Source organism: Scomber scombrus, chromosome 5, assembly GCF_963691925.1.
Source record: "Scomber scombrus chromosome 5, fScoSco1.1, whole genome shotgun sequence".
NCBI classification, from domain to species: Eukaryota; Metazoa; Chordata; class Actinopteri; order Scombriformes; family Scombridae; genus Scomber; species Scomber scombrus.
Genome location: NC_084974.1, coordinates 9,020,357 through 9,046,001, shown reverse-complemented (window position 1 = coordinate 9,046,001; position 25,645 = coordinate 9,020,357). Strand labels below are relative to the sequence as shown.

The 25,645-nt window shown below is 40.3% G+C and overlaps 1 protein-coding gene across 5 annotated transcripts; it reads left to right on the top strand.

The window, feature by feature from the left end:
• Positions 1 to 212: 212 nt before the first annotated feature.
• Positions 213 to 21,207, top strand: blmh (bleomycin hydrolase). Of its 5 annotated transcripts, none has more exons than XM_062419544.1 (13): positions 1,369 to 1,468; positions 1,918 to 1,969; positions 2,173 to 2,370; positions 3,720 to 3,829; positions 4,568 to 4,709; positions 4,913 to 5,001; positions 5,098 to 5,190; positions 13,940 to 14,095; positions 14,201 to 14,359; positions 14,441 to 14,508; positions 15,430 to 15,547; positions 15,874 to 15,940; positions 20,901 to 21,207. In XM_062419544.1, exons 2-13 carry the CDS (start codon positions 1,951 to 1,953, stop codon positions 21,047 to 21,049), a joined length of 1,368 nt encoding a protein of 455 aa, XP_062275528.1. In that variant the 5' UTR covers positions 1,369 to 1,468; positions 1,918 to 1,950; the 3' UTR covers positions 21,050 to 21,207. The 5 variants fall into 5 exon arrangements, with proteins under 5 accessions (XP_062275531.1, XP_062275527.1, XP_062275528.1 ...); XM_062419545.1 differs by lacking the exon at positions 1,369 to 1,468 and adding an exon at positions 1,479 to 1,623; XM_062419547.1 differs by lacking the exons at positions 1,369 to 1,468; positions 1,918 to 1,969 and adding an exon at positions 213 to 328.
• The last annotated feature ends 4,438 nt before the right edge of the window (positions 21,208 to 25,645 follow it).

The following is a 25,645-nucleotide window of genomic DNA, read 5'->3' as shown; positions in this document are numbered from 1 at the left end:
TTCTCTGATTTTGATCTGAGCACACCATGGGGTCAGTAAACTCAAATAATCTTTGTGCTCATTTGTACAATTTATAAAACTAAAACAAACAAACAAACAAAAACTACAACAACAATAATCATATTTGCACCTATAGAAGACTTTATAGTAGTACTCATAATCACAAACTCCGCCCAGCCGCCACGTCAAAGACCGCCCGGGAGTCAAACAATCGAGCGCACCCTGTTATCACACTGACTGACTGTCGGCGAATGAGATAAACAAAGAGCCGGTTACTTTTCAGGAAAACAGACAACGCACCTCAAGCTCCTCGGAAACATGGACACTGGTAGGTTGAGCGGCACTTTGTGTTGCTTAGGTCCCGGTGTTTGGTGTGTCCGGCCGGCTGAGCACGGTCTGTATGTGACGGCAGGAGGATGACAGCTGGCGGAGCTAACTGGCTAAAGTTAGCATTCATTGCGTTAGCATTGGCCGCCTGCCTTCCTGCTAGCATGACTCTGCTGTCGTTTTCTCTCCGCTGGGTTGACAGTTCGTTAGCGTGGTATCGATATCCTGACTTTTTACCAAGCGGGCAGCTAACGCAAACCTTTTCACTTGTCGGCTAAAAGCTGCTGTCAGCCACAGGAGCTTGAAATGTTAGCCTGGGTAGCTAAGCTCATCGAGAAGGGAACTGGAAATGCGAGAAACTGTCCAAACTATTTCAAGTGATTGATTGAAGAAGGGTTTTCATTTCTAGCCAAAATGGTTACACTGTTAGTCAAGTTTCAGCACATTTCAGTAGACTTGAACAGTGATTTATGAGTGAGTTAAACTTATGCCAGCTAAGATTGTTTCAGTTTCACTTTATTAACTTTAGGTTTCATAAGACCTTTTTATTGGTTTTGTTTGGTTAGTAAAAGTTTTGGCTTTATTCCTAGTGTACACATTAGAAAAAGGAAGTTGATGATTAGTGTCTTGATATCCTGATCTTTGGACTGTGCAAGTATCCACTCAGTCTTCACTGTTAGGGTTCATGCCAGCTGTGTTTCACTCCTTTGCACAGTGATTTACATGATAGAATGCATGATAAAGTACTGGACTAATAAAAAACCAGCTGTTTAACCAGTGGTGTGTAAATGTGCAAGTCACCCTGAGTACCTGTGCTTGGCCCCTTTCCATAGAAAATCACTATGATGCCTGTCCTCACCATTCATGCCCTCACTGAAAAACTAAGTCAGCCTTCATTAAAGCTCAGCGTTTCCATCATATTTTCATACTCTTCTATTGTGTTATGTAGAGTTTGAAGCTGTTGGCAAACTCTCTGTTTAATATCAAAGGTTCATCTTTTAATGTTTTTCACTTCATTATCTATCCATAGTCATCATGGCATGTCAACAGGATGCTCTGTGCCGGTCTGTGTCTGTTTTTTGTCCTCTGATCATATGGACGTGACAATTAATGAAGTTTGACACAGTCCTAATCAACAGTGGTCAGTGCATTTCAGCTTTGTGTCAATGGAAAATAACAGCATGCAGCGGAGAGAGAGGGGTCGAACTCTAGGCAGCATGCATGACTAGGCAATGTTCCTCTCAATGTTTAATTGCTCTGCACTATTATTTGACGGAATTACAAAACCACACACAGGTGCCAGTTTGATTCGGTCAAAGTTTGTGTTTGTGCACCCCTCTCCCCTCCCGGCTCCCTAAGGCTACGTCTATTACTACTAACTAGAAACTGAGCGGCCTTGATTTCTTCCTTGCTGGCTACGACTTGATCTCTTCTTTCCTCTGTCTAATCTTAATTGTTTTCAATATACTTAAAAGACTATTATCCACTGTAATCTCTGCATGGATGGTGGAAAAAGGAAGCACCAGACCATTGCAGTATTCAATAAACGATGTGCTGTTGGTTTATGACTATTGATCTGACATTTTCCAGACATTATTATGACATTTGAGTGCATGAGTGCTCATGAATCAGATCCTAAGCGGTAAGTGAGTATGCCTAAAGTGCATTGATGGGTCATGTGTATCGGGACAGTAGGAAAATCCTCCTCTTAGTTTTAATCAGCAGTTTGACTCTGTCTAGCTGTGAAAGTCTATTACAAGGAAATTTATTTGCCTCTCTCACCATTCACTCTGTCATTCTGCTTTTTATTCTTCCCTCTCTACTTCCCTCTTCCTGCCCCTCCAGGTCTGAGTCAGGAGAAGGTAGCCAGCTTTCAGAAGCGGATGCGGGCCGAGCCACGCTACCTGCTGGCCCAGAATGTGTCAACCTGCATCGACCCATTGGAGGTTTGTCTTCACCGGCAGACTGTCCAGGATACTGTGCACATCTTCCAGCACTCTATCCCCACAGAGGGCAAGCCCATCACCAACCAGAAAAACTCAGGTAGGAAATCATGGAGAATAGTAATGCTGAGAATTACTAATTTAAACACGTAGCCTAACCCGAACCCGGTCTGAGTTAATATACCTGTCCAGTTCAGTTCAGCAAATCATTACCGGACCATTAAACATTAACCCGACACACTGTTTGAGGTGTAATATGTGTGTTTTGATTGTGTTTCAAATAAAAGTATATTGTTTTGGAATAACTTTCATAAACGTATGTGTTTATAAATGAATAGCTACTGGTAATTTCAAATAAACCAAACTTTAATAGAAAAGCATTTTTCCTAACATGAACCCCCCCCCCCCCAAATAGACTGCGTCTATTATACTGGTGCAACTTATTTACCGTTTTTTACGGTACAAGCCTACATAAATGCATCTTATTAATGATGTCTGATCTTTTGGGTCAAAACACACAGATTCCTGATATATTGTGCATATTTGAGCTTGCAGCAACATTTACAGAGCAAAACTGTTGATATTTAGCACACATTGGAAAGTTAATTTATTTCTGAAATAAAAGGCTTAGAACTGGTATATACACATCTTCTCACACCTTTGTTATTGTAAGTCTACCTTTTTTTAAAATTAAATAATACCTTTAAATAAACCTTTCTTGACCTCAAGTTTGCATTAGAAATGGTGGATATACATGTTGTTACATTTGTTGTAGGCATTTGTGTGGTAAAGTGATGCAAAAATTATTTTTGGCCATGACTGTCATTGACAGATTGGAGCAACTATCACTTTATAAGTTTGCAGCTTCTATTTTTGTGTTAAAAAAATGTAATGCATACTGCGTGTTAAAAAAAAAAAATTCTGGTGAATTCAGGTGGAGGTTAAGCTGATACCAACTACACCTCGCTCCCTATTTGCACATATTTGTCAGCTTTATTTGTTTTTATCACAGTCAAAATTTAGTTTGCATGAAGTTGGGAGGTCTCTTTTAAGTTGGATGAACCTGTTGAATTGTGTTTTTCTCACTGAAATCACCAAATGACCATTTTAATTTAGAAATAATAAAAACTTCCATTGACAGCACATTATATGATCTAGAGTCGCTGTTTTCTAGCTGAGACATTGTTTTGCTATTTGGACTGCCTCACAACTGTGATGACTGGTGCATCACTCATCATGTGTTGGTGGATACACTGTAAGCTACTAAGTTTAGTCTTAAGTCTCTGAATTAGACTGTCTGATAAAAAGTCTAAAGATGGAAGAACCCATCCTGACCATGTGCAAGCAGACAATAACATAAGAGCACAATAGGCTCTACTGATGCATGTACAAAAACGTGTTACTGCAAATCCTCTCTAACCTGCATATTTCTTTTCTTTTTATCACCAGGGAGATGTTGGATCTTCTCGTGCCTCAACGTCATGCGTCTTCCCTTCATGAAGAAGTTTAACATAGAGGAGTTTGAGTTTAGTCAGTCCTATCTCTTTTTCTGGGACAAGGTAAGACATGTTTGACTGCTTAGAGGCTCAAACTACTTTATATTTGATTTTTCTTTAGTGCTTTCAGTAGTGCCTCAGTGTTCTGCTACATGATTGTTTTTGTTTTTTAGCAGTCAGGACACTGTGTGTGTGTGTGTGTGTGTTTGTGTGTGTAAACGCATGTGCGTTGCCCCTAATATGCAGTCATTGTCCAACTAAAACCCTCCTTTGTGCGTTGTTGTCAATGCTCTTCCAGGGCCGACGTCACAGTGACACCTCGCTAAATGTTTTCACCTCTCTCTCTCTGGCCTCATGACTTTATTTTCCCACGTTTAGATAGGTTGCGCTTCCGCTGAAAACACCTTTCTTTGTAATGAGTGACAGCCAGGGACTAAAATGGATTGTGATATTGGAATCAGTAAATGTCGAGCTCTAAGAATATCCCCCTCCTCCTCTGAGCCAGTGTATTATTACTACATCACATTAGAGGTCCAAGTCAAGTCTTGCGTCACAAGTATTTATGAGCAAACTTCGAGTCTTTCAGGTCACTCAGTGCTTTATTTGAAATTGCTGTAGGATTTTAAAAGGTAAAAAAGTGAATGTTTCAGGTTTCATGTCAAGACTCAGGTCCTTATTTTTATGACTTAAGTCTAAATCCAAGCCTTATGTGTACATGTCTTTATTATATACAATTATGTAACCTCTCTCTTTTTAATTACTCATCATGTGTCTATGTACTGTTTGTTCTAATTCCTGCAGGTTGAGCGCTGCTACTACTTCCTCCAGGCCTGCGTGGAGACAGCACAGAGGAAGGAGCCAGTGGACGGACGTCTGGTCCAGTTCCTGCTCTCTAATCCAACCAATGATGGAGGACAGTGGGACATGCTGGTCAACCTTATTGGTTAGTTTTGGTCGTGATACATTACAATCACAGTAACAATAAGTACATATAGAATAATTGACTAACATGTCTCATTTGTGGAATTACAGGAATAGGTATTTGGGTAATGTTCAAGTTTGGAAAATGACATAGTCTTCAACATAAAAAACTTTGGTTCCAGGATTAAAAATATTGTTTTTTTTTTTTTACTGTGCTTGCTTCAGAAAAGTATGGCGTCATTCCAAAGAAATGCTTTCCAGAGTCACACAGCTCAGAGGCTTCACGCAGAATGAATGACATCCTCAATCATAAGGTGAGGTCACAACTAACGCAGTCAAGCTGCCATCAGTAAATCATGAAATCAGTGAGGAAGTGCTGACTCGTGTTTCTGTCTCACTGTGTGTTACAGCTGAGAGAATACTGCCTAAGACTGAGGAACATGGTGGCCAGTGATGCCACTGAAACTGAACTCTCTGATGCGATGGACACCATGATAGAGGAGGTGAGAGCACACGTTTCCTTTAAAATCTTTGCATTGCAGGGAACCTAGAACCTTTTGAGGAACTTGGGAACTTTACTTGTGTTTTGACTGGAGGCGTTCCTCAAGGGTATTCCCAGGTTCCCAAAAAAGAAAAAAAAGTCCCCTCTTTTTTACAGAGCTGACTATTGCAGATATAGTCAAACACAAACACTGAGGCAACTACAACTTGTGTGCCGCTCTGTTTGTAAATGAGGAAGCGATGGCACCGCTCATATCAAGATTAGGATGAGGAAGGGACATTTCTTGTTTTTTGGGGTAGCAAAGAGATAACAAAGCCCAGGCCCAGATTAACACCCTAGGGTGCCTCAGGGTGACTACTCTTGAAGTGCCCCCCTCCTCTGACTTAACACGTAAAAAAGGAAAAATGTTTTATGGCATGAACACCGTAGATTTACAAGAACGTATAGCTAAAGTACAGCCTTACCGCACATACTACAGAAAAAGTTAAGATCCAACCAAAACACAACAAATGCCATACCAGCCCTTACACTGATGCTTAAATCTGAATGCAACTCACATCCCAATGCAACATTTCATGCTAAATATCGTTTTTTCCATCATAAATGGCCTGTATGAAGACTCCATGCAAAACCATCACCAAAAAATATTGAACAAATACCAACCAAATAAGGCAAGCCCAATAATGACCGTTGCAAGCATATATAAGAATAACAACATAAGCACATATTTTCTATCTCCACGCCTCCACGGTGCTGATTCAGACATAGGTTAGGCCTGTGTGTTACATAGGCCTATCAAATTGACCACACTGCATCACATATTTGCCCAGAAATAATGTAAAGGCCTGTCCACACCAATAATTATAAAGATAACTACAAACATATCGTTTTAAAAATCATTCTAACTCCAGTGGATGGTGGAGTCCACACCACAACTATAAAGATGCTGGAGCTTTGTTTTCTATTATAATGTGAAAAATCTTTTAGTGTTATGATTTGTGCTCATACTGTATGTTCTGCTGTGGGTCGGATCAGTTTGGTCTGTAAATACTCCTGAAACATCACAGTAACTAGTGTCTGAAATACTTCTGATCAACACACTGAATCAGCACCCACCTGTGAACCCTTCTGCTTTTCTTTTTCTTTCTCTGTACAACATACAGCAGTAACAGCTCATCAATATCTATTTTCATTAGCTGCAGACACAACTGGAACCAGCAGCTGTTTACAGGACGTTATAGTTCATAAGTGTGGATGCTCTTTATAGTTATAGTTATCGTTCTTAGTGTGGACAGCCATTAAGCTTCACCTTTAGCAGAACATCTTCTTTCTTGACTTTGTCCAGGCGAAGTCATTCATTAAATCCTCAATTGCACCTCATTAGCTCCTGTGTCTGCTGCCTGAGCCATACTGGTGGTTGAACACTTAGCTTCACTGGCAGTGCTAACGCTAGCCTCTTGCTAGCACTGATGTTAGTTTCGCTGCTGCTAGTAGTGTACCTGCACCTGCTGTCTCAACTTGAGCTTTCCTGCTTCTTTACGAGTAAAACTTCAGATTGAAGGTACATTCTGAATCGTGGCTATCTGCCCAGATTCTTTCTCTCTCACGTTTGTCTGTTCATTTTGAATTAGTCTGAAGTCTGCAGTGGAAACGAAAAGTGTTTAGTTCTTGGTTTGATTTCTTCTGATTCTATATTTTCTGGAACTTTTTGGTGAAAAAAGGTGGAATATATTATCTAATATGTGGATAGTAGAGACTCAGTACTGTCACAAAATCACTAACAGCATCTGCTGCAGTAAAGCAAAGGATTAAATAATTATGTCATATGATGATAGCGCAGTAACTTTAAAGACACACTGGCACATGCAGACTTGTGTGTGTGCATACATGTTGAATAAATGACAATAAAAAGATTCACAGCTTACACAACGCCTAACTTAGTGACATTATTCTAATGTGACCAGTAGAGGGAGCTGTCAAATAATACTTAACTGAGAGTGAACATGCAGCCTGTATGAAGGGAGCAGTACAGCATGTCAACCTGTTCATGGAGCCAAACATTTATTCATGTTCACAACACGTCCATTTAACAGTTAAAACATTTTATTTTAGCAATTCTTTTTTTTCCTATTATAGTTCTAATTTTGATGTTTTTACAAAGATGCGAACATATTTTGAATTAATGATACAAATCAATGAATGTTTTTTTTAATGACATATTGTCTGATACACACTCTGGACAACATACTGCTAACATGGTGAGATGCTTTAATTCGCCTAGATATATGTGTGCATGTAGACTAGTGTGTCTCATGTGTGAATGTCATTTCTGGATTTGTGTGTGTGTGTGTGTGTGTGTGTGTGTGTGTGTGTGTGTGTGTGTGTGTGTGTGTGTGTGTGTGTGTGTGTGTGTGTGTGTGTGTGTGTGTGTGTGTGTGTGTGTGTGTGTGTGTGTGTGTGTGTGTAAATGCAACACATTTAAAAAAAATCACATGTTCCTTGTGCCAGATGTCACAAGATAGTAATCTTGTTTACGGAAAGTCTATTATCAAGCATCTGACACTCTGGACAGTGACAATTCACCTCCACAACAAAAATAAACGGTGTACAACAAACACTTACGCAACATAACACGTGTTATCATGTGTGCAGACTGTAGGTGTGTTCATGTGAGGCTTTATTCACACTTCCTCTGTGTGTATGCTAGTGTGAATGTACAGTATGTGGGGGGGTCAGTTAGTCAATCAGTCTCCCATTGAGACCATTGCACACAGTACGGGGGTCTGGGTAAGCAGCCTTTGTTGTCAGTTGTTTGGGTGTATTGTGGTGTTGGCGGTTCGCTTGTTTAAACAGTCAACTGTATCTCAAAGCGCCCCCATGGATGCCCAGTCATCACCCCAGTCATCACCCCACACACACGCACACACACACACACACACACACACGCGCACAAGCGCATGTTTTGCAACAGTAAAGACTGGTCCTACTGTACTGCATGTCAGGTCGGGGGGGCCGAGGGATGTCAGGATGTTTGTTTGTCCACCTGGAAGTGGTTTGCTTTGCGAAACACCAATCTGTCGCAGCCAATGATGATAGAGGGTTAGGTCATGTTAAAAGAAAAACCAGAGTGAAGAGAGAGTTCGAGGATGCATTTAACGAGCATCATTCTAAAAGTGATCAAATATAATAAGATGTCTGCCTCAATATAAAAAATCTGATATTTTACTTGATTACTGACAGAAAATCTCAGCTGTGGAAAATTAGAAATAAAATAATATTTGTTTTAACCTTTTCATGCTTTTGCCCCTTTAATGACCCTAGCAGTATGATAATTGAGTTTTAAGATGCATATGAATAGGGGAAAAAAATATTAGATTAAGATTTGACAATATAGATTAAAATATAAAAGCTGTTCATGGTTTAAAATGCACAATATTTTGTGGACTCTATATTTTAAATTGAGCTAAAATGTTACAATTTATAAATGCATGATTACAGTAATGAAATGATATCTGATTTATCTAATAAATTATTACACATATATCCAGTACATATTATGGTTGATTTGAAATTAGAAGCACACAAGTGTGAATTTTCTCTTGCACAAAGCGTCACAACAGCATTAAATATCAACTGATGACAACTAGACATGTTATATTATTGTGATGAATTGTAAAATAATGGTCTCTTTATTGTCTGTAATTAGTGTTTTGATAATAGTTTTTATAATAATTTTTACAATAATTCTGATAATTGATTAATGGTCATTTGTTAAGTAAAACATGCTGGTCACAGTTTCCTAAAAGCAAAAGGATATTTGTGTTTCATTGTAAACTGAGTATCTTTTGACAGTTTGTCAGTTACTGTTACAGTTACAACTGAACAAAATTCATTGACAATTCAAAATAGAATTGTCAATAATGAAAATATTTTCCAATTGTATGAAGTATCAGAGTCAGTCTTACAAAATGTTCCTCCTTTACTCTACTATAGTGCACACTTGACAGATGAAAATAATATAATGGAATGGATTTGATTTTGTAGCATCTTAACTTTGACATTTTGGAGCTTTTCTCCACCACATTAACACACCACATCAGTTTTAAAAGCACCTCGTCAAATTAATCAAAATTAAACACATGTGTAAGTGAAAACTAGGCACTGCCAGAATTCTCTATTTTAAACTCTTATACTGACAAAGCTGTGTGGTCCTAAACCATCCACATGACAAGTTGTTCTGGTCTGGATTTGATCCGCCTCCAGCATCAACAGCCCTGTTATTGGACACTTAACAGATTATTAGCTCTGCTAATTAGGATTGATGTTAGAAATTTGGCTAATCCAGATGACTGATAATTTATCAGGTTTTCCAGCCAATTAGTGACGGCAGCATCTCACATGAACTCACACAGGACAGGCTAAAAGCTTGTCAAGTGTTTCATTTGTTATTACAGTGTATATTAACATTGCAGGATTATAACTTTTTTTGTAAACAGAGCATATTTATTTATGTAGTTTGGGTTTACAAACTGTGAGCTCAACCGCTTTATTGCTGACCATGTGTGCATGTTCACATGTGCAGAACTGTGTGTTTGTGGACATGGGATGGCGTGTGTGTTTGTAGGCTTACGTAGTTCTTGGACTCTCACGTGTGTGTGTATAGTAGTGTTTGCTCGTAACACTCATGTGCATTTGCATCTATGCGAGCACATATGTTTCTCAGGATCAAAGTGTTGTGTCAGTCCTACTTTGGCGTGTGTGGAGGTGATGCTATCCACCCTCCCCTATGTGGCGGCTGTGATTGTGCCCTGGTCTTCATCACGCCGGCCCTACACACACTCCCATGACAAGCAACCGGGTCGGCTTCTCTGCTTCCACTTACTGTACACAGGGGGGTGCGTTTGATTTACACGGATCCCTTCGCGTGTCAAGAATCTATTCCTTTTTTGTTAACACCAGTCAGGCGCATTAGTTAAAACCAAGCACCTCGCATTCATCTGAAAAAGTTTTGCAATAGCAGCTTGCACCTGCAGTAACATCGGACTAACTAGCCCAGTGCATGATGACAGTTTGTATTTGTAGAGGCTGTTAGGATGACAATATCCATACGCTGCATTATTAAGGCAGAGAGGATTAGTTTAAGTTTCAAAGCCAGTCTCTCTCTTTCATGCTGGATCTGGTGTGTTTCCCTGCTCCTCAGCACTCACGTACATAGAAAGCAGAGAACACACACACACACACACACACACACACACACACACACACACACACACACACACACACACACACACACACACACACACAAAAGGGATATATTTGCTATAACTGTACATTGCAAAAACAATACTTCACACATGTGCACCATGCAGATGATATCTCTCACACCACAGGAGGTACATCTCCACCCTGCTCCATTACATCATGGACTCAGAAACTCCATGTGCGGCTCCGCTCTTAGCTCTGAGCGCACAGAGTGATCAGTCTTCTCTCAGAGTGAGACAAGACTGATGGATCAGTGCATGCCGGCCGTTGGCTCGGCTGATGTGTCGTTCAATGTGTGCGAGTGTATGTGTCACCATCAGAGGCCGCAGCGATAGCCTCGACAGTTCCGTCAGTCGTCCGCTCTGATATCTAGAGTTTCTTTTCACCATCATTTGAATTTTAACAATGACCACATGTGCTGCGTGTTTACGAGATGTGGAAGTTTAATCAAAACCTAGCTCATTTTTATCCAAACTGTTTGCATGGTGTCATTTGCTTATACTCACAAGTCCAGCTTCTAGACAATAGTTATAAATCCACTTCAGAGTAGCAGTGAGCTGCATGTTTTGTCTCAGTTTGACATCGACTGGGTGGGGATCAGCTTCAGAGTCTAATAAACTCTCAAGTGTTATTATTATTATTATGTTTTATTATTAATATTAAAAGTTCAAATTTGTTAAAGCTTTTTACAACAAAAATGATTTTGTATGTATCTAATACTCTAATTTAATCATCAAATATTTCAACAATAAGTATATAAAACATAAAAGACATTTACACAACATTTATCAATTAAACCTGCGGAACAAGATAGTCAGTCAATGACAGGTGTAAAAATCAGTGCAGTGGACTAAGAGAATGACCCTTTTCATTGCAACACCAGACAACTAAGAGCATGCAATACACATAAGCAAATGTGTCAATTTCATGGTTATTTTCTTCCTTGAAGGCTTTTCCTGTGCAGCTGCTTCATGAAGTGTTAAGTTAATTCAAGATTTAAAAGTAGGTATACATTTTAATTCAGACATATTTTGTCACTTTTTTTGTTTTACATCAGTGAACAGATGGTGCGAAAAGCTTTTCTTTTTGGCTGCAAGTGTCCACAGAAACAATCTATGTACAGTGAGCAACTATTTTTCCATATTATGCTGTTTGTGGAGCACATAGATAGTCCAGGGATGAAGTTGAAGGGGGACGCTGAATGTTGGAGTGTTTTGCTCAAACATACCTTGACTGTGTTTTTTTTTTCTTTTTTAGGAAAGTAGATTTATCCTCCTATATCCAGGTACAGCAGACTGCGCTGTGTTGTAATTGGCTTGGCAATGTGTTAGTCTCACTTTTAACTACAGGTGATTTGTGTGTTTGGGTTGCGTAAAACAAACAAACCTGCAGAGCGGTCCCAGCCGGTCAACACTGGAACACAGATGCTATCGAACGTTGGCCACAGTTATCCCCAATCGCGTGCAGTCAATCAGCTTTTTGTTTACAGCAGGACACGCAAACTTGATGTGTCACAGGACTGAGACAGACCTGAGGTGGACCTTCTGTTACAGACTGATGAGCTGCCCGTTAACAAAACCCATCAGAATCAATTAGCCTACTCTGTAACAGCTGGATCCGGAAACCTGGTGGGAGTTCACATGTTTAGAGTATTAGGATGTGAATGTGATGACCTTTGAAGTTATAATCCAAACTTGAGTTAAAGTTTGCAAATTTTATGAATAACGCCTGTGGTTTTGAGGAAGGGATTGGAGTCTGCCGTGAGGACAGAGGCCCGAACCATTTGACACTGGAGGATTTTTTTTGAGTGTTGAATTTTTAAAAAATACATTTTATCAAGCAAATTTAATGCAAACTGAGATAATCATGAAGTGACTTTATACATTTACCAAATAAAACCAGCAAAAAAAACAATTTCATCTGTTAAGTGTGCTGCGGTTATTTTAGATTTTTATGATTATTTTACAGTCCCTCTCATCTTTTCCTATCTGTCACTCGTGTATGTCACTCATCCAAACGGCAGTTGTTTCAATATTGATCGTGCTCTGATGTCACTGTGACGGTTTATCCTCTGTCCGGCCAGCCTTTCCCCTGCACCCACTTTATTTGCCTTACCATGAGAGGACGAGTGGGCGAAACTGGCATAAAGCGAGATGCTTACAGTATGTGTCAGGGCACCCGAAAGAAGAACTGTAAAGTGAGTGGAAAAGTTTGATGTTACAGGGACAGCAGAGTTATTCTTGGAAGGAGAAGACAAAAAAAAGAGGAATGAAGAAAGAGGGCGGGGGTCAAGGGGTGACAAAGATGTCTCGTCAAGGTGCCGAGGGCATCTGAGCAAACACAGACCAGACAAGAGGATGGACACCTTGGCATGCAGTCTTACCCAGAAGCAGTCTAAACAAAGTAGATGAATCAGGATGAAGGTGGTAGATTCCTTTTGTTGACTCGCCACATGTGTGTATTTTAGTGTGCGTCTGTACTATTGTGACTTATGCATTTCTGTGATGATGAAGGGGGATTGTTTGTTTGTGTAAGCCAAACCTGAATTTACAGTATGCATACAACATTTTGTGTGTTTGTCTCTCAGAGGGCTCCCTGTCTGCTAACTTGAAAGCAAGAATGTCACCTTTATTTAGGTGCATTTAATATGCTGCATGGAAACTGCTGCCATGGCTGCTATATTCCACTATGAGCCCTTTGCTGATGCAGGCTGGACCAAAAACAGTCCCTTTGTTACTTCCTTCTATATTCATCTAGAGTTTAATTTGTCTGGATATCAGTAGAAAGTCAATAAAAGATAAGTCTTTTTGAAATGTGTTACTTGTGACATCCGTAGTCAAAGCAGCCAGAGTGTGAGGTACAATTCCTCCACATACTGTAGCCATTGTATAAATGTGTCTGCCTTTTCTCAAACCAATGTAAGACCATGTATTCCCACTCGTTTTATCTACCATCAAACAATGGACTGACCCACCACTTAATTTCTCAGTTCATTTTTAATCATATTTGATAGAAAAGGCCTCTGGTGAATCCTGGGAGAGCAGAGGATGGGAGAGGTGAAAAGTGTCAGGGGGGGAGAAATTCCTCAGATTGCTATATCAGAGGTTGGAAGGGCCAGATTGACAGACGGCCCAGTCCAAACAACCCGATTTAGCCCACAGGAACTTGGTCTGAACTTCAGCACCGCAGGAAGACACACATCGAGGGAGGGAGGGGGGTGCAAATGGGGAAATGGAGGGGAAAGAGGGGAGGGGAATCACTGTATGGAGAGAAAAGAGGAAAGAATGTAGGGAAAGTTTGATGGAATGAAGGAGACCCAGGCAGTGATCGATGAGTATGCAGCCTGGGGGTTGTCATGCCCTGTGAATATTATTTAATGCTGATTCGTTTGGCTTGAAAAGCAGATTTGTAATATCTGCGTTTTAAATCAGAGAGCAGTTCAGGTAGTAAATGTTCATTAATGTTGGTACTGTGTGTGTGCTGTGCAGGTGTTCCGGGTGGCCAGTGTTTGCCTAGGCAGCCCTCCTGAGACCATCTCTTGGGAGTATAGGGACAAGGACAAGAACTTTCATCGCATGGGACCTCTCACTCCCCAGGAGTTCTACAGAGAACATGTCAAACCCCTATACAACATTCAGGACAAAGTATGTAGGCTCTTATAAGAGCCACCATGTTACTACCTCCATTTCAGACTCCCGTGTGAAGGTGTGCAGTGTCTAAACTTGTATGGTAACGCTCTCTATCCTCAGATCTGCCTTGTGAACGACCCCCGACCCCAGAATCCTTACGGGAAGCTGTACAGTGTGGAGTTCCTGGGTAACATGGTTGCAGGCCGCAGCACTCTGTACAACAATCAACCCATCCAGCTGCTTAAAAAGGCTGCGGCTGACTCCATCAAGGACGGAGAGGTAAGTCAGGATGAACAGGAGTAATTGTGGACACAAGTGTGTGAACTAGAAATCTGAACATGACTACTGTTTTTCTCCTAGGCGGTGTGGTTTGGATGTGACGTCGGGAAACATTTCCATGGAAAGCTGGGCATTAATGACATGAATGTGTGAGTATATTTTAATAGATGCAGTCCTCTTTTTCTTGCCATGTTGCTACATTTCTTGTTGCATTGTACCAAGAAACATGACAAAACACGGACTAAAGTATTATAGCAATACTAATTGTTCATTTTTAAAAAACAAAAAAAACAACCTCCAAGTCTACTTTGCCAATATCTGATTAATCTGATCCACAGCACGACACCTATTGGCTAGTTTCTCCAAACAGATCAGATACTAAACCTCAGAAAGCTGAAACATTTGATAATGTTGAACACCAGCAAAACTCATCTAGATGTATAATAACCATTTAAAAAACAATATTTCCGGAGATTGTTGTATCCCAGGCTTGTTTGTTCTGCGTTTAGCAGGGTTCACATAACAAGCCCAGACCTCATCTGCCTCCATGAGGTGTCAGTCTCTCCACAGGGGAAAAGTTGTTCATCTTTGCCCTTCAGGTGCAGAAGCATCAGTGTCTGAGTCGCTGGCGCCAGGCTTAAATTTGCCCACTGAACCAAACCAATGTGGTGCCAGATGTCTGGTACCATCACTGTTGAAGCTCATTGTCCAGACAGATCTCTCCTTGTGCCAATAAATTATAATTGGAATGAGGCTGAAGCTAAGTGGAGCCTCATTTCTACAGTCAGGCTCAAGAAAGGAATTGAAAGCTGTCTTTTGGCTCATGCAGAATCCCAGACTTACAAAGGTTTTGCTTTTGACTTTTTATGGTCATTGCGCATCTTCCCCTGCCTGAGATATGAACCCTATCCTTGGATTGTTGGTATATATGGACAATTAGCCATGAAGTTATCAAATAATGTTGTATTTGCCTTTTCTCTTAAAACAATCAATATGTAGGTGAAATCAGAGGCAGAGTTTGATATCAGAGGAAGTGGTGTAATGTGTTTTTTGTGTCTACTTCTGTGCAGGTTCAACCATGAGCTCGTGTTTGGAGTTTCAGTGAAGAACCTTTCTAAGGCAGAGAGACTGATATATGGAGACTCTCTCATGACCCACGCAATGATCCTCACTGCCGTTACAGACAAGGTACACACACACAAACATACAGGTGTAAACTCATGCAAACTCACACACACACACACACACACACACACACACACACACACACACACACACACACACACAGACACACACACAGACAGACAAGGATACACAATCGCAGAGTTTCCCAGGGTTTACTGCTTCAGAGTCTTGCTGTGTGTTTACCCTGCTTTAATCGGCTGCAGTTCTTCACATTGCTGTCGATTTCCCCCCTTGTAAGTAACCCCAGCTGTCGGGACACTTTTCTTTCCTCTGTTCTCTGCTCCTCAGTCTTATCTCTTCATCTTCTACTTTCTCTCCTTCTCTGTCAGGATGGGAAAGAAGGTTTTGAGAAGTGGCGGGTGGAAAACTCCTGGGGCGATGACCGTGGGAACAAAGGTAACCTAAGAGACACTTGACACATCATTACACTATTCCTACTTTCTATCATTTCCTTTGGGATGGGATTAGTTCAGATATAAGGGATATTTCCACATGAGGACAACTTGGATCTGTTTGTTCAGTCTGGTGAATATCAAGTCACAGAAAGGAATGCCGAATTGTGTTGTATAATGCAGCTTCCACCTGCCATCTAAGTTGGCTGTATACATCTAAAATAGTTTTCTTTCAGCTGGCTCTAGTCCCAACAAAAGACCAAAGTCATACTGTCCCCATCTTTCTTTCAGATCTTTCTCACACCACTGTGTCTCGTTATAAACTGTCATCTTCCTGTTTGTGTCTATGAAAATAACAGGATTAGACTGAGATGTTCCCCCGTATTGCTGCTTTATGAACTTATAATTGGCCATGTCCTGTTTCATGTAGAGAGATAGAGCCACACACAAGGCACAGTGACTCTGTTGTGTTTTTTGAGCTCAGTGCCTCTGGGTCTAGTGGTACGTGGTTAAAGAATGAGCTAAATCTTAGACTGGTGTATTAATCCATACATAAAACAGCACAATAGTTTATGTTGACTGAGAACTTTTGAACCTGACAATTTAGTTCTAGTGGTCAGCTTACTGAGTTGTTTTTTATTTTTATTTGTATTTTTTTTGTTTAATCATAGATTCAAATTAAATTTTAAAGTGAACTTAATATGCAAATTTTCAGCTCTATAATTTATTGTGCGACTCTGCTACCCCACACACTAATTCACAGTTCAAAATACGGCTGCCCCTCTGTCTCTAGCAGACAGTTTTCTGTCTTTTCTCTGCAGACAGAGGGTGACCTCTTTTCTCTTTAAGACCTCCCTTTCGATGAGCCCACTCTGTTCTGATTGGCCAGCTTTCAGGAAGCTGCCGAGGGGCACCCGTGTCAGAGTCATGTTAAGTTACTGCCTATGCAAACCCAACATTTCCTGCTTTACTGCTTTATATTAAAAGCTTTTAAATGGCTAACAGGAGACTTTTACTGTGAAGAATTGTGTGTACTAAAAACCTGTCAACACAACAAGATACAACAAGTAAATCATTTTAAATTAAAACATTTTTAGTTTGCACTGCAGTGTAATTGAGTCATGGTTCAGTGTGACTACCCCGAAAACAATTGAAAGATGCCAAAACATTAGCTGAGTGGAGCAGTGAACTTGAGCACTGTGCATGGAGCAGATGACCATATAAAGAAATCCGTCACAAGCTGACATCAGCTCAGGCTAAAAGTATAAAGAAACGTTGGAAACCGAGCGTTTAGACCAGTCTAAAGCCGGTGCTTTTTAACTCAAAGGAGTGTTTACCTCAACTTGAAACTTTGGCCATTTAATATGAACATTCAACATTGTAACAATAATATATGAATGAAAATAAGTAAAAGCAAAACCAGTGTTGGGCTGCCTGCCAGTACTCTAAGTCATTTTGATATGTGGGAAAAATGTAGATATTTGTCATTGAGTAAGTAAAGTCAGTCTGTCTTCATGCAACAGGCCACATCACAGCAGGTACTCCACAGCTCTGCCCCAGACTTTAATGTCTGCTGTTATTATTCCCTCTGTCCTTTCATCTCTGTTCCTCGTCTTCCTCTGACCCCTTCTTCTCTCTCCTCTCCATCTCTGGGCTTCGACATTCCACTGCAAATTATAGGAGAGTATTTCAGGTCAGTCATGCATCGTCTGGCAACACACACATACAATACAGTATATACACACACACAGAGAGAGAGACACACACACACACATACTAACAATATTTGCTTGAACCCACAAACCGTAGTGACTGTTGGGAAAACATGTAAAAATCCCTCAGTCAAATCAAATGTATTTCACGCATATCTTATTCCATAAACACCAGCAGATGGGGAAGGCCAGGGCCTCCAGACCGTCCGCAGCCAAATTAATAAAGTTTTTGAGAACAAAAGTTTGAGAGAAGGGGAGTTCACTTGGGAATCCGGGGGCTTTGTTTGTTGACAAAGGCCGAGGGTAAAAAGAGAAGAGAGAGCATGCAGGAGTCAAGAGAGAGCTGAAATACAAATGGTGACACAGTGCAGTCAGGAAAAAAGGAAAAACAAATGCAAGATGTAGAGATGATTTTGGAAAGATGACAAAAGAGAAATTGGAAGAAGAGCGCTTATAGCCCTGGAGCGGAGGGAGTCAGTGGAGTGTGTTTATAAGGTTTGCAAAAGCTTAACATCTCCCTTTAGGGCTTTTAATATTCTCCCGAACCCTGAAGAAGTCTCTCAGGAGAGGTTTAACTTTCTGTTTCCTCTATCTTTAAGCCGCTGTTATGACTCCGCTCACTCCAAAGCTCATACTTGTACACTGTTTTGGGCAAATGTTTGGCCAATACACTGAGGTTTTTACTCTCAATTAGACAGGATGTAACCCTGAGGTGGACTCCATCACGAGTTCTGTTTGAACTCTGACTGAGTTTGACATGCACAGAGAGAAACTATTATTTCCTACCGATATGATTTGATGTTAAGTAAATACAGGGAGATGAGGTCCGTGTGGATGGAAGGATTTCCTCTGCAGTGAACACAACAGAGTTTTGGGATGAGAAGCTTCATTAGCTTTAAAGTATGCTTCTAATCCACTGCCATTATTTTGCACCCAAACCACAATTGTCTGTCCCTTCACCTCATTTTGATAGGCCTGTTTTATTTCCTATAAAATGAAAAATGTTTTTTCTTTGGTCTTACCACAACTCTGCAGGCATATTGATCCCCATCTATTCTTAAATAACGAATTAAAAATGGTACACATTTTCACTTGTTGTTCTTTTCTTTAAAATGTCAAAATGATTTGTACCTTTTGGTCTAATCATAGATCCAGCCAAGTTCTTCTCAATCTTAATCATATAGCTCAAATCAAGTGCCTCTGAATTAATAAGTCCAGCTCCAAAACTGGGTAAAATAGGGGTTGGCCACAGTCTCAAAACCTCTTTTTTTGTCCTTTTTTAAAATTGGATTTTATGGATTTGTGTCCTCGTCTTTATGGAGACTTCAGATCTTCATGGTCTGTGATTTGGTGGATTTCAGCTGAAGTTAGAAAGCAAGATGGCTGCTCCACATTCTTCTTCTAGTTTACAGTCCATCCTCCCTCTCTGAAAGAGGACATTCAGCCTATCCCTAAAAACAAATAATGACACCGAACTTTCTCACACGCACACACACACGAACCATCATGCCACCCAACACGTGGGTTCCAGGAAACTCACATCAACACACACGGATACCGCAGTGAGAACCAGGCAACATGCCATCTAAGTTTTGCGTACTTGGAAGAACACACATACACAACACACACACATGGACACGCCACCCGTGATACATTGTTTTGAACTTTGGCACGTTTTTGCGGTTACCCTGACATCTTCGATAAGTCAACTTGACAGCGGGAGGGTTTGCTCAACTCTGAACATGTGAGAAGAGAAAAGAAGAGACGGAATGAGAGGTGGCATCAACAACCGCTCTTCAACAGAAGAGTAAAATAAATCAAATTTGCAGTAAGATCTGGTTGCTAAACCAAGGCATAACAAATCTCATCCAGCTTCCCACATGTGTCGGGTCAGTCCTGGATTTGAGCTGCTTTGGTTTCTCATGGCTTTCAGTCTTGTTATATCCGTGAAAAAAACACGCACAGGCATCTTTAATTTTAATTAATCATTTCAGCATGGGGCTACATCATCATCCAAGAAGAGATTAGGTTATCCCAACATGTCTCCTGTCAGTAAATTCAAGGTACGCTTTCATAACTGCCCCACATTTGGCCACGTTGACCTTGTATTACTTCACACACACAGAGGGAGAGAGAGGCAGACATTGTTTCATTTTATCAGGGTGGGCGTGCAGAGGTTATAGCAGAAGTGTTGAGTGCATACTGCACTGTAGGGTGGGAAAGTGCGAACCATGAGGGGCGGGGGTCCTTCTCTTCCTCTACCTTTCTGCCTGTTCAAATAAAGTTTAGTGATAAAGAGAACTTTAAAAGCAATTAAAATGTGGGTGCATGGTCAAATTATGTTTGTTAAATAATTGGTTTGCAGCACTCCCTCCCTCCTCCTCCCCTTCAGTGAAAGGAGTAACAATTATCGATTTCATTAGAGACAAGTATTTTTCTTCCATAAAAATGTGTTGTAATTCTGCTAACTCAGCTTGACTTTGGCCAGCTTCTCCTTTTTGTGAGTGTAAAACTATGTAACAAAGAGACATTCCTCACCTTGTGTATTTGACATATTGACAATCTTTGACTCACATGTCCAAAACTGTTGAATTGGATGTTTTTTCTTTATCAAACTCCATTTTAATACTCTTATTTTAATTTTATTGCACAGATGTATGTACAAATTAAGGGAGCCAGCCCATGTTTAAGTGCCAATGAATGTTTTATTAATTACATCAACAAAATGAATTGTCGAAGTGTATGGCAGAGTGAAAAGTGTGTGTGTGTGAGCCGTGTGAGCCTTGTGAGCCTTGCTGCTTATTTGTTTCATTGGCCAGCTGCTGTACGGCAACTAAGAAATCCCCCGTGGCTGAAAAAGCACTTTCCCCATATTAAAAAGACGCCTGTGAAACTGTTGACAGGACATCTCCAACTGCAAATCAGGCCTATTGTTACTCTTTGTATGGTGGAATTTTAAAGCATAGAGGTTTTTTTGTTGTTTTTTTGGTGCATGATATAATTTCAATATGAAACAGTTGGGGCCAAAGAGAGGAACACTGAGGATTTCTGAGGGAAGTGATTACTAGCAACTGTGAACTCATCCAGAGTCACATTTGCCTGTTATTTATGGCTAAAGGAATAGTTAGACTTTTTTTTTTGACAGTATGCTTATTATTAACTTTCTTGCACTCTCATTGGTCGATTGCAGGGGTGTGGAGTATACATAGTTTTACACATCTGATCGGTTGTCTTCTGCATCTATCTCTGTAGGTTACCTGATCATGACGGACGACTGGTTCTCCGAGTATGTGTATGAGGTGGTGGTAGACAAGAAGTTCCTCCCCGCTGATGTCCTGGAGGTGATGCATCAGGAGCCTGTTGTACTTCCAGCCTGGGACCCAATGGGAGCCCTGGCATAACTACATAAATCCAGGTTTTAGCCCCAACCTCTGGTCTATTTGACTCCGCCCTATTCCTCGGCTGCTTTTACCTCTCCAATAATTCCCCCACACCTCCTTCCAAAACAGCCTGTTCTTCTAGACAAAATAATAAAGATTTTGTTTTCTTTTTTACTGGACTGCTTGTGTGTTTTGCCTATCTTTTATCTCTTCCAAAGAGCAGAGCACTACACTACCACAACTTTTTGTATGTCTGTTTTTTTTCCAGGGATGGTTTCCTGCATCATAAACATCCTTTTCATTTTGAGACAATGCAGCAAAGATTTTGGAGTGTAGGTACAGGACATTGTAAATGTGGACATTGGTTGACAAATACAGTAAAAGTCAGTCAACGCTGCTGTTTAAAGCCACTTATGCACCTGCATGATCCACTATATTTCTGTATTTTTTGCTCTTTCACCTAATCTAACCTCTTAGGCAGGAGCAGAACAGCAGTATGATGTGATTCAGACATCTAAGAATAACACTTAGAGAATGTCCAGTAACACACAATCTCTCCATCACTTCCTTTCTGTGCAAACAGCACAAAGTCAACACAGTAGGTGTGCATGCATACATGTATTTGTTTTCATATCTTCTGACTATATCCCCTGATTGGATATGTAGGAATGCTAAAAGCAGGAAAGGGTCATACATCAACATTACTCGCTCATTTTTACACAGAACAGCTACATTGTGTTCCCAGGTGAAAATCCTTGCACTTCCTGCACAGACTCTGCAATCATTCCTCGGTGACGTTCCGACTCTTCCTGCTTCAAAATACTCATGTCATGGTAAGGTTTGACCTCTGACCTCGCAGCAGTCGGTCTGTCGGATGAATTATTGCGGCTCATCCTCCTCAGTGTGGATGTGATAGCTGAAGGCGGATGAGGTGAGAGGCCTCAATGTCAGTGATAACGCCACATCTTTCTTGTCCTGTCATGTTGCAGAATATGTTCAGAATAATCCTTGGAAATATGAAAACACTCCGGTTAAGCCTATTTGTATAAACACCTCCATCCTTCTATCCATAAACCTACATCTTCTCAACTTTACTTCAACTTATTACCTCGTCTGTTCTGTCCTGTGCCTGGCGCTCAATTTTATTTGCCTTTATCCACAGCTTCTCTTAATTATTCTTAAAGAGATACATTTATCTTCCGCTTTCTTCCAGTTTTCCTTCATCTATCCCATCGACATACCAACAGTCAAGTCAATGGACTTGTTCTACTCTTCTCAGGGTATACAAACTAAATCTAGAGTTTTTTGCATGTCTGTTATACTGGCAGTTAAGTAGTTTTTGAAAAATGCATTCTACAGAAGATAGATGGATGCTGTTGAATGATATATTTAACCGTTGATTGTTGGTGGGTTGATTCAACACGCTGAGGAATTTCTTCACTTGGAAGGGTACTTTGTTATCTGGGTTTGATTTAGAGAGTGTGCATTGTAAATCTTAACTGGCAAATTCCTGGTTTCATAATATGTTCCAGAGGAAATGGAAGATGATTTCTTATTGTAGTATTTCACCTTTGTCTTTCTAAATTAGTGGTCTAAAGGTGCAAATTGATTCATTTACAGGTTTATATAAAAGTTATTACACAAAACACTATTACAATTGGCATTGAGAGGCTGTATAAACAGTTAAGTGCTCACTGTTACTGTTACTGTTACTACTATTACTGTTTTCAAAGAAAGGCATTTAAATGTAAACCAAATGTGCTGAATAAACAGCAGATAAAACTGGATAAAGATTATATTAGGTGTGAGAGTGAAAAAAGAAAAAGAAAAACAACCTGGGGCTTATTTACCCGAGTCACATGATTGGCAGGCAGTATGTGAAAGAAGGAGAAAAGAAAACTATGAACACATGTCGGGCCTCGAGGTAAAACTGTGTTTACCCACTTTAGAAATTCGTTTTTTTTAATTTATGTATAATTTTTCAGGTATTTCTAGACTCAGTCACATGATATATGTTCTCTCTCTTACACAGACTGCATTCTTTCTGACTTGGTCCACAGATGATGAAGAGCTGCATTAAATTAATTCAAAATGGTCACATATAACATCTGTTTTTTGTTTTCATTTGCACCAGTAGTTGTTTGTCTGCTGTGGCATTTAACTGCCAGTGAAAACTGGAATGTATCTTTTTGGGTGTGTGTACTTAACTTGAGTTTTTATCTACTTCACTACATGTCAGTGGGAGTCTACATTTATTTGACAGCTACTTTGCAGAGACAGGTCTGACACAGGTAGAACATATGTAATTATATATTTGTCAAACTGTACCAACTGCCGTAAACTACAGTAAAAGTCAAGCAGCCGGTTACTAATCTAACAGCTTGTAGTTTAAAAAAAAATGGCTCACCATGGCTCATTAATTGCAATTCTTTGGTCAGTAATAATAAAACCTGTTTTTAATGCCGTATAATGCAACACTGATCAATCACTTTCTGTAGCTGGAACAGGTGCACACATTTAACCGAATTAACTGCAGACATCAGTCAGCCAATCAGAAGAGAGGAGATCACAGTATAATTGAACAGCTTCTGTTATATCTCCTAAAAATCAGTTACACTCTTTTATAAGACTCAGCAGAGAGAACACTCAACTCAACTGATTTCCTGATGAGAAATCAAGTTACTGAATTCAGATGCAAAAGACGTTTTGACACAATGGATAATATAACAAGCATTGAAGCTTTTAAACCAGTGGTTTCCAACCTTTTTGGCTTTTGATAGTATACAAAAAGCAATGCATAGTTTGGGTCACATTTCAGATGTCTATGAGTTGTTAACAGCTCCACAAAATAGTGACTTTTCCCTCTAAACTTCTCACATTGGTTTCCAATATTTCACCAGAAATCAAAGATTAGAGGGGGGGGGGGAAACTGAAAACAGATTTGTGTATCAGAGCTTTGTTTTTTTTCTTCTTTCCTCTCCCATTAATCATCTCAGGACCCCTCAGATTTTTCTGGTGACCCTTTGGAGGGGCCCAACCCTGAGATGGAAACTGCAGGATTAAACAATCTAAATGTATAGTTCAAACTAGCTCCACCTCCAAGAGCTACAACAGTAACATGCTGCTTACGCACTGAGTCTTCATTATTAATAATCTAATGACGTCATATATAATAATATATCAGTCGGATGGACCAGACCACTACTTTTACTGCAATACTATACATCATGCTGATAATATTTCTGTTCTTTTACTTAAGTAGGATTTTTCATGCAGTACTCTTGCTTGTAATGGAGTATTTTTACATTGCAGTATTGGTACTTTTACTTAAGTAAATGATCTGAATACTTCTTCCACGACTGCCAGCACACCTCCCACATGTGATTAAGGCGAACACCTCCTCTTTCCACTCCATCCTGTTGGATAAAAAACAACTCATTATGTAAGCGGCAGTGTCCCAACCCTATCACTGATCCACTGCAGTGAGTCTTTCACATTTTAAGATGTGTCCTACATTCTGGTCCACAAAGGTGTTCAAAAAATAATAATTATAACTGTCTTGGTATTCCTGTAATTGTATTTTGAACCAGTATAGGCTTACAGTTTTAAAGGCCTGTATCCCCAACTGTTGCTCCTTCTGAAGGCAAAGTGCTTATTGTGAATATGTTTAAAGGCATGTTATGCAGAACAAAGCAGGACTGTAAAACTTCTGAACCTGTCCACCGTGGCTTACGTACAAGTCCTGACGTCAAACATCTGAAATCTCATGATAGTTTCAATGTCCAGCTGATAGTGGTTGACAGGAGGAATTAGCCCACTGTTGAACCATACAGGACCGTTCATCACACACCTGGTCTCATTATTCCCTTCCATTATTGTGTTCTCTCCGTCTTCCTCCTCTTTTCAGTTGTGTCTTATGTTTTTTTTGTGTGTGTGTGTGTGTGTGCGTGTGTGTGTTTGTATGTGTGTGTGTGTGTGTGTGTGTGTGTGTGTGTGTGTGTGTGTGTGTGTGTGTGTGTATGTGTGTGTGTGCGCGCGCCCCTGTGTGGATTTGTGTGTGTTGCAATGAGGATTAACCTAGTACTTCAGCTGATGCTGATTGGAATGACGCTCAACATTCACACAGGCCGGCTTTTAACAAGAACTGGACGCTGTGTGTGTGCGTGCGTGCGTGCGTGCGTGCATGTGTGTGAGTGTGTGAGTGGCTGAAACAGAAAGACAGAGGACACAGTTATTATTATTTAATGTCAACATGATGGAGAATGTGGTGTCTGTCTGTACCAAGACTGCTGTCTTTTATATCTCTTACACCTCTTTCACTCTCTTCTCTCTCAAACAGACAGACACACACACACTCACACACACATTGTAGGCTAAGTAGACTGACTGTATTACCTGGCAGGGTGCCTTTTGGCCCATTAGGTTGCAGGTGGCTGTAAATGGGTTAGTTAGACCAGGACCCAGACAGGCTGGGACTTAAATAATCTCTCTTACACACACTTGTTAGTGTTTCACCTTGCTGGTCTTTGACATTATATGACTTAATTTATGTTTCCGTGTTCCTCTCTTTTTCCTGCTTGGCCCTCTTATAAATATGCATCAAGGAGTCTTGGATTA

Coding starts and splice junctions, on each gene's coding strand:
- blmh (XM_062419543.1), top strand. CDS start 1,438: ATGAAGTTTGACACAGTCCTAATCAACAGTG. Junction 1,469..2,172: donor CACAGTCCTAATCAACAGTG/GTCAGTGCATTT, acceptor CTGCCCCTCCAG/GTCTGAGTCAGGAGAAGGTA. Junction 5,191..13,939: donor TGGACACCATGATAGAGGAG/GTGAGAGCACAC, acceptor TGTGCTGTGCAG/GTGTTCCGGGTGGCCAGTGT.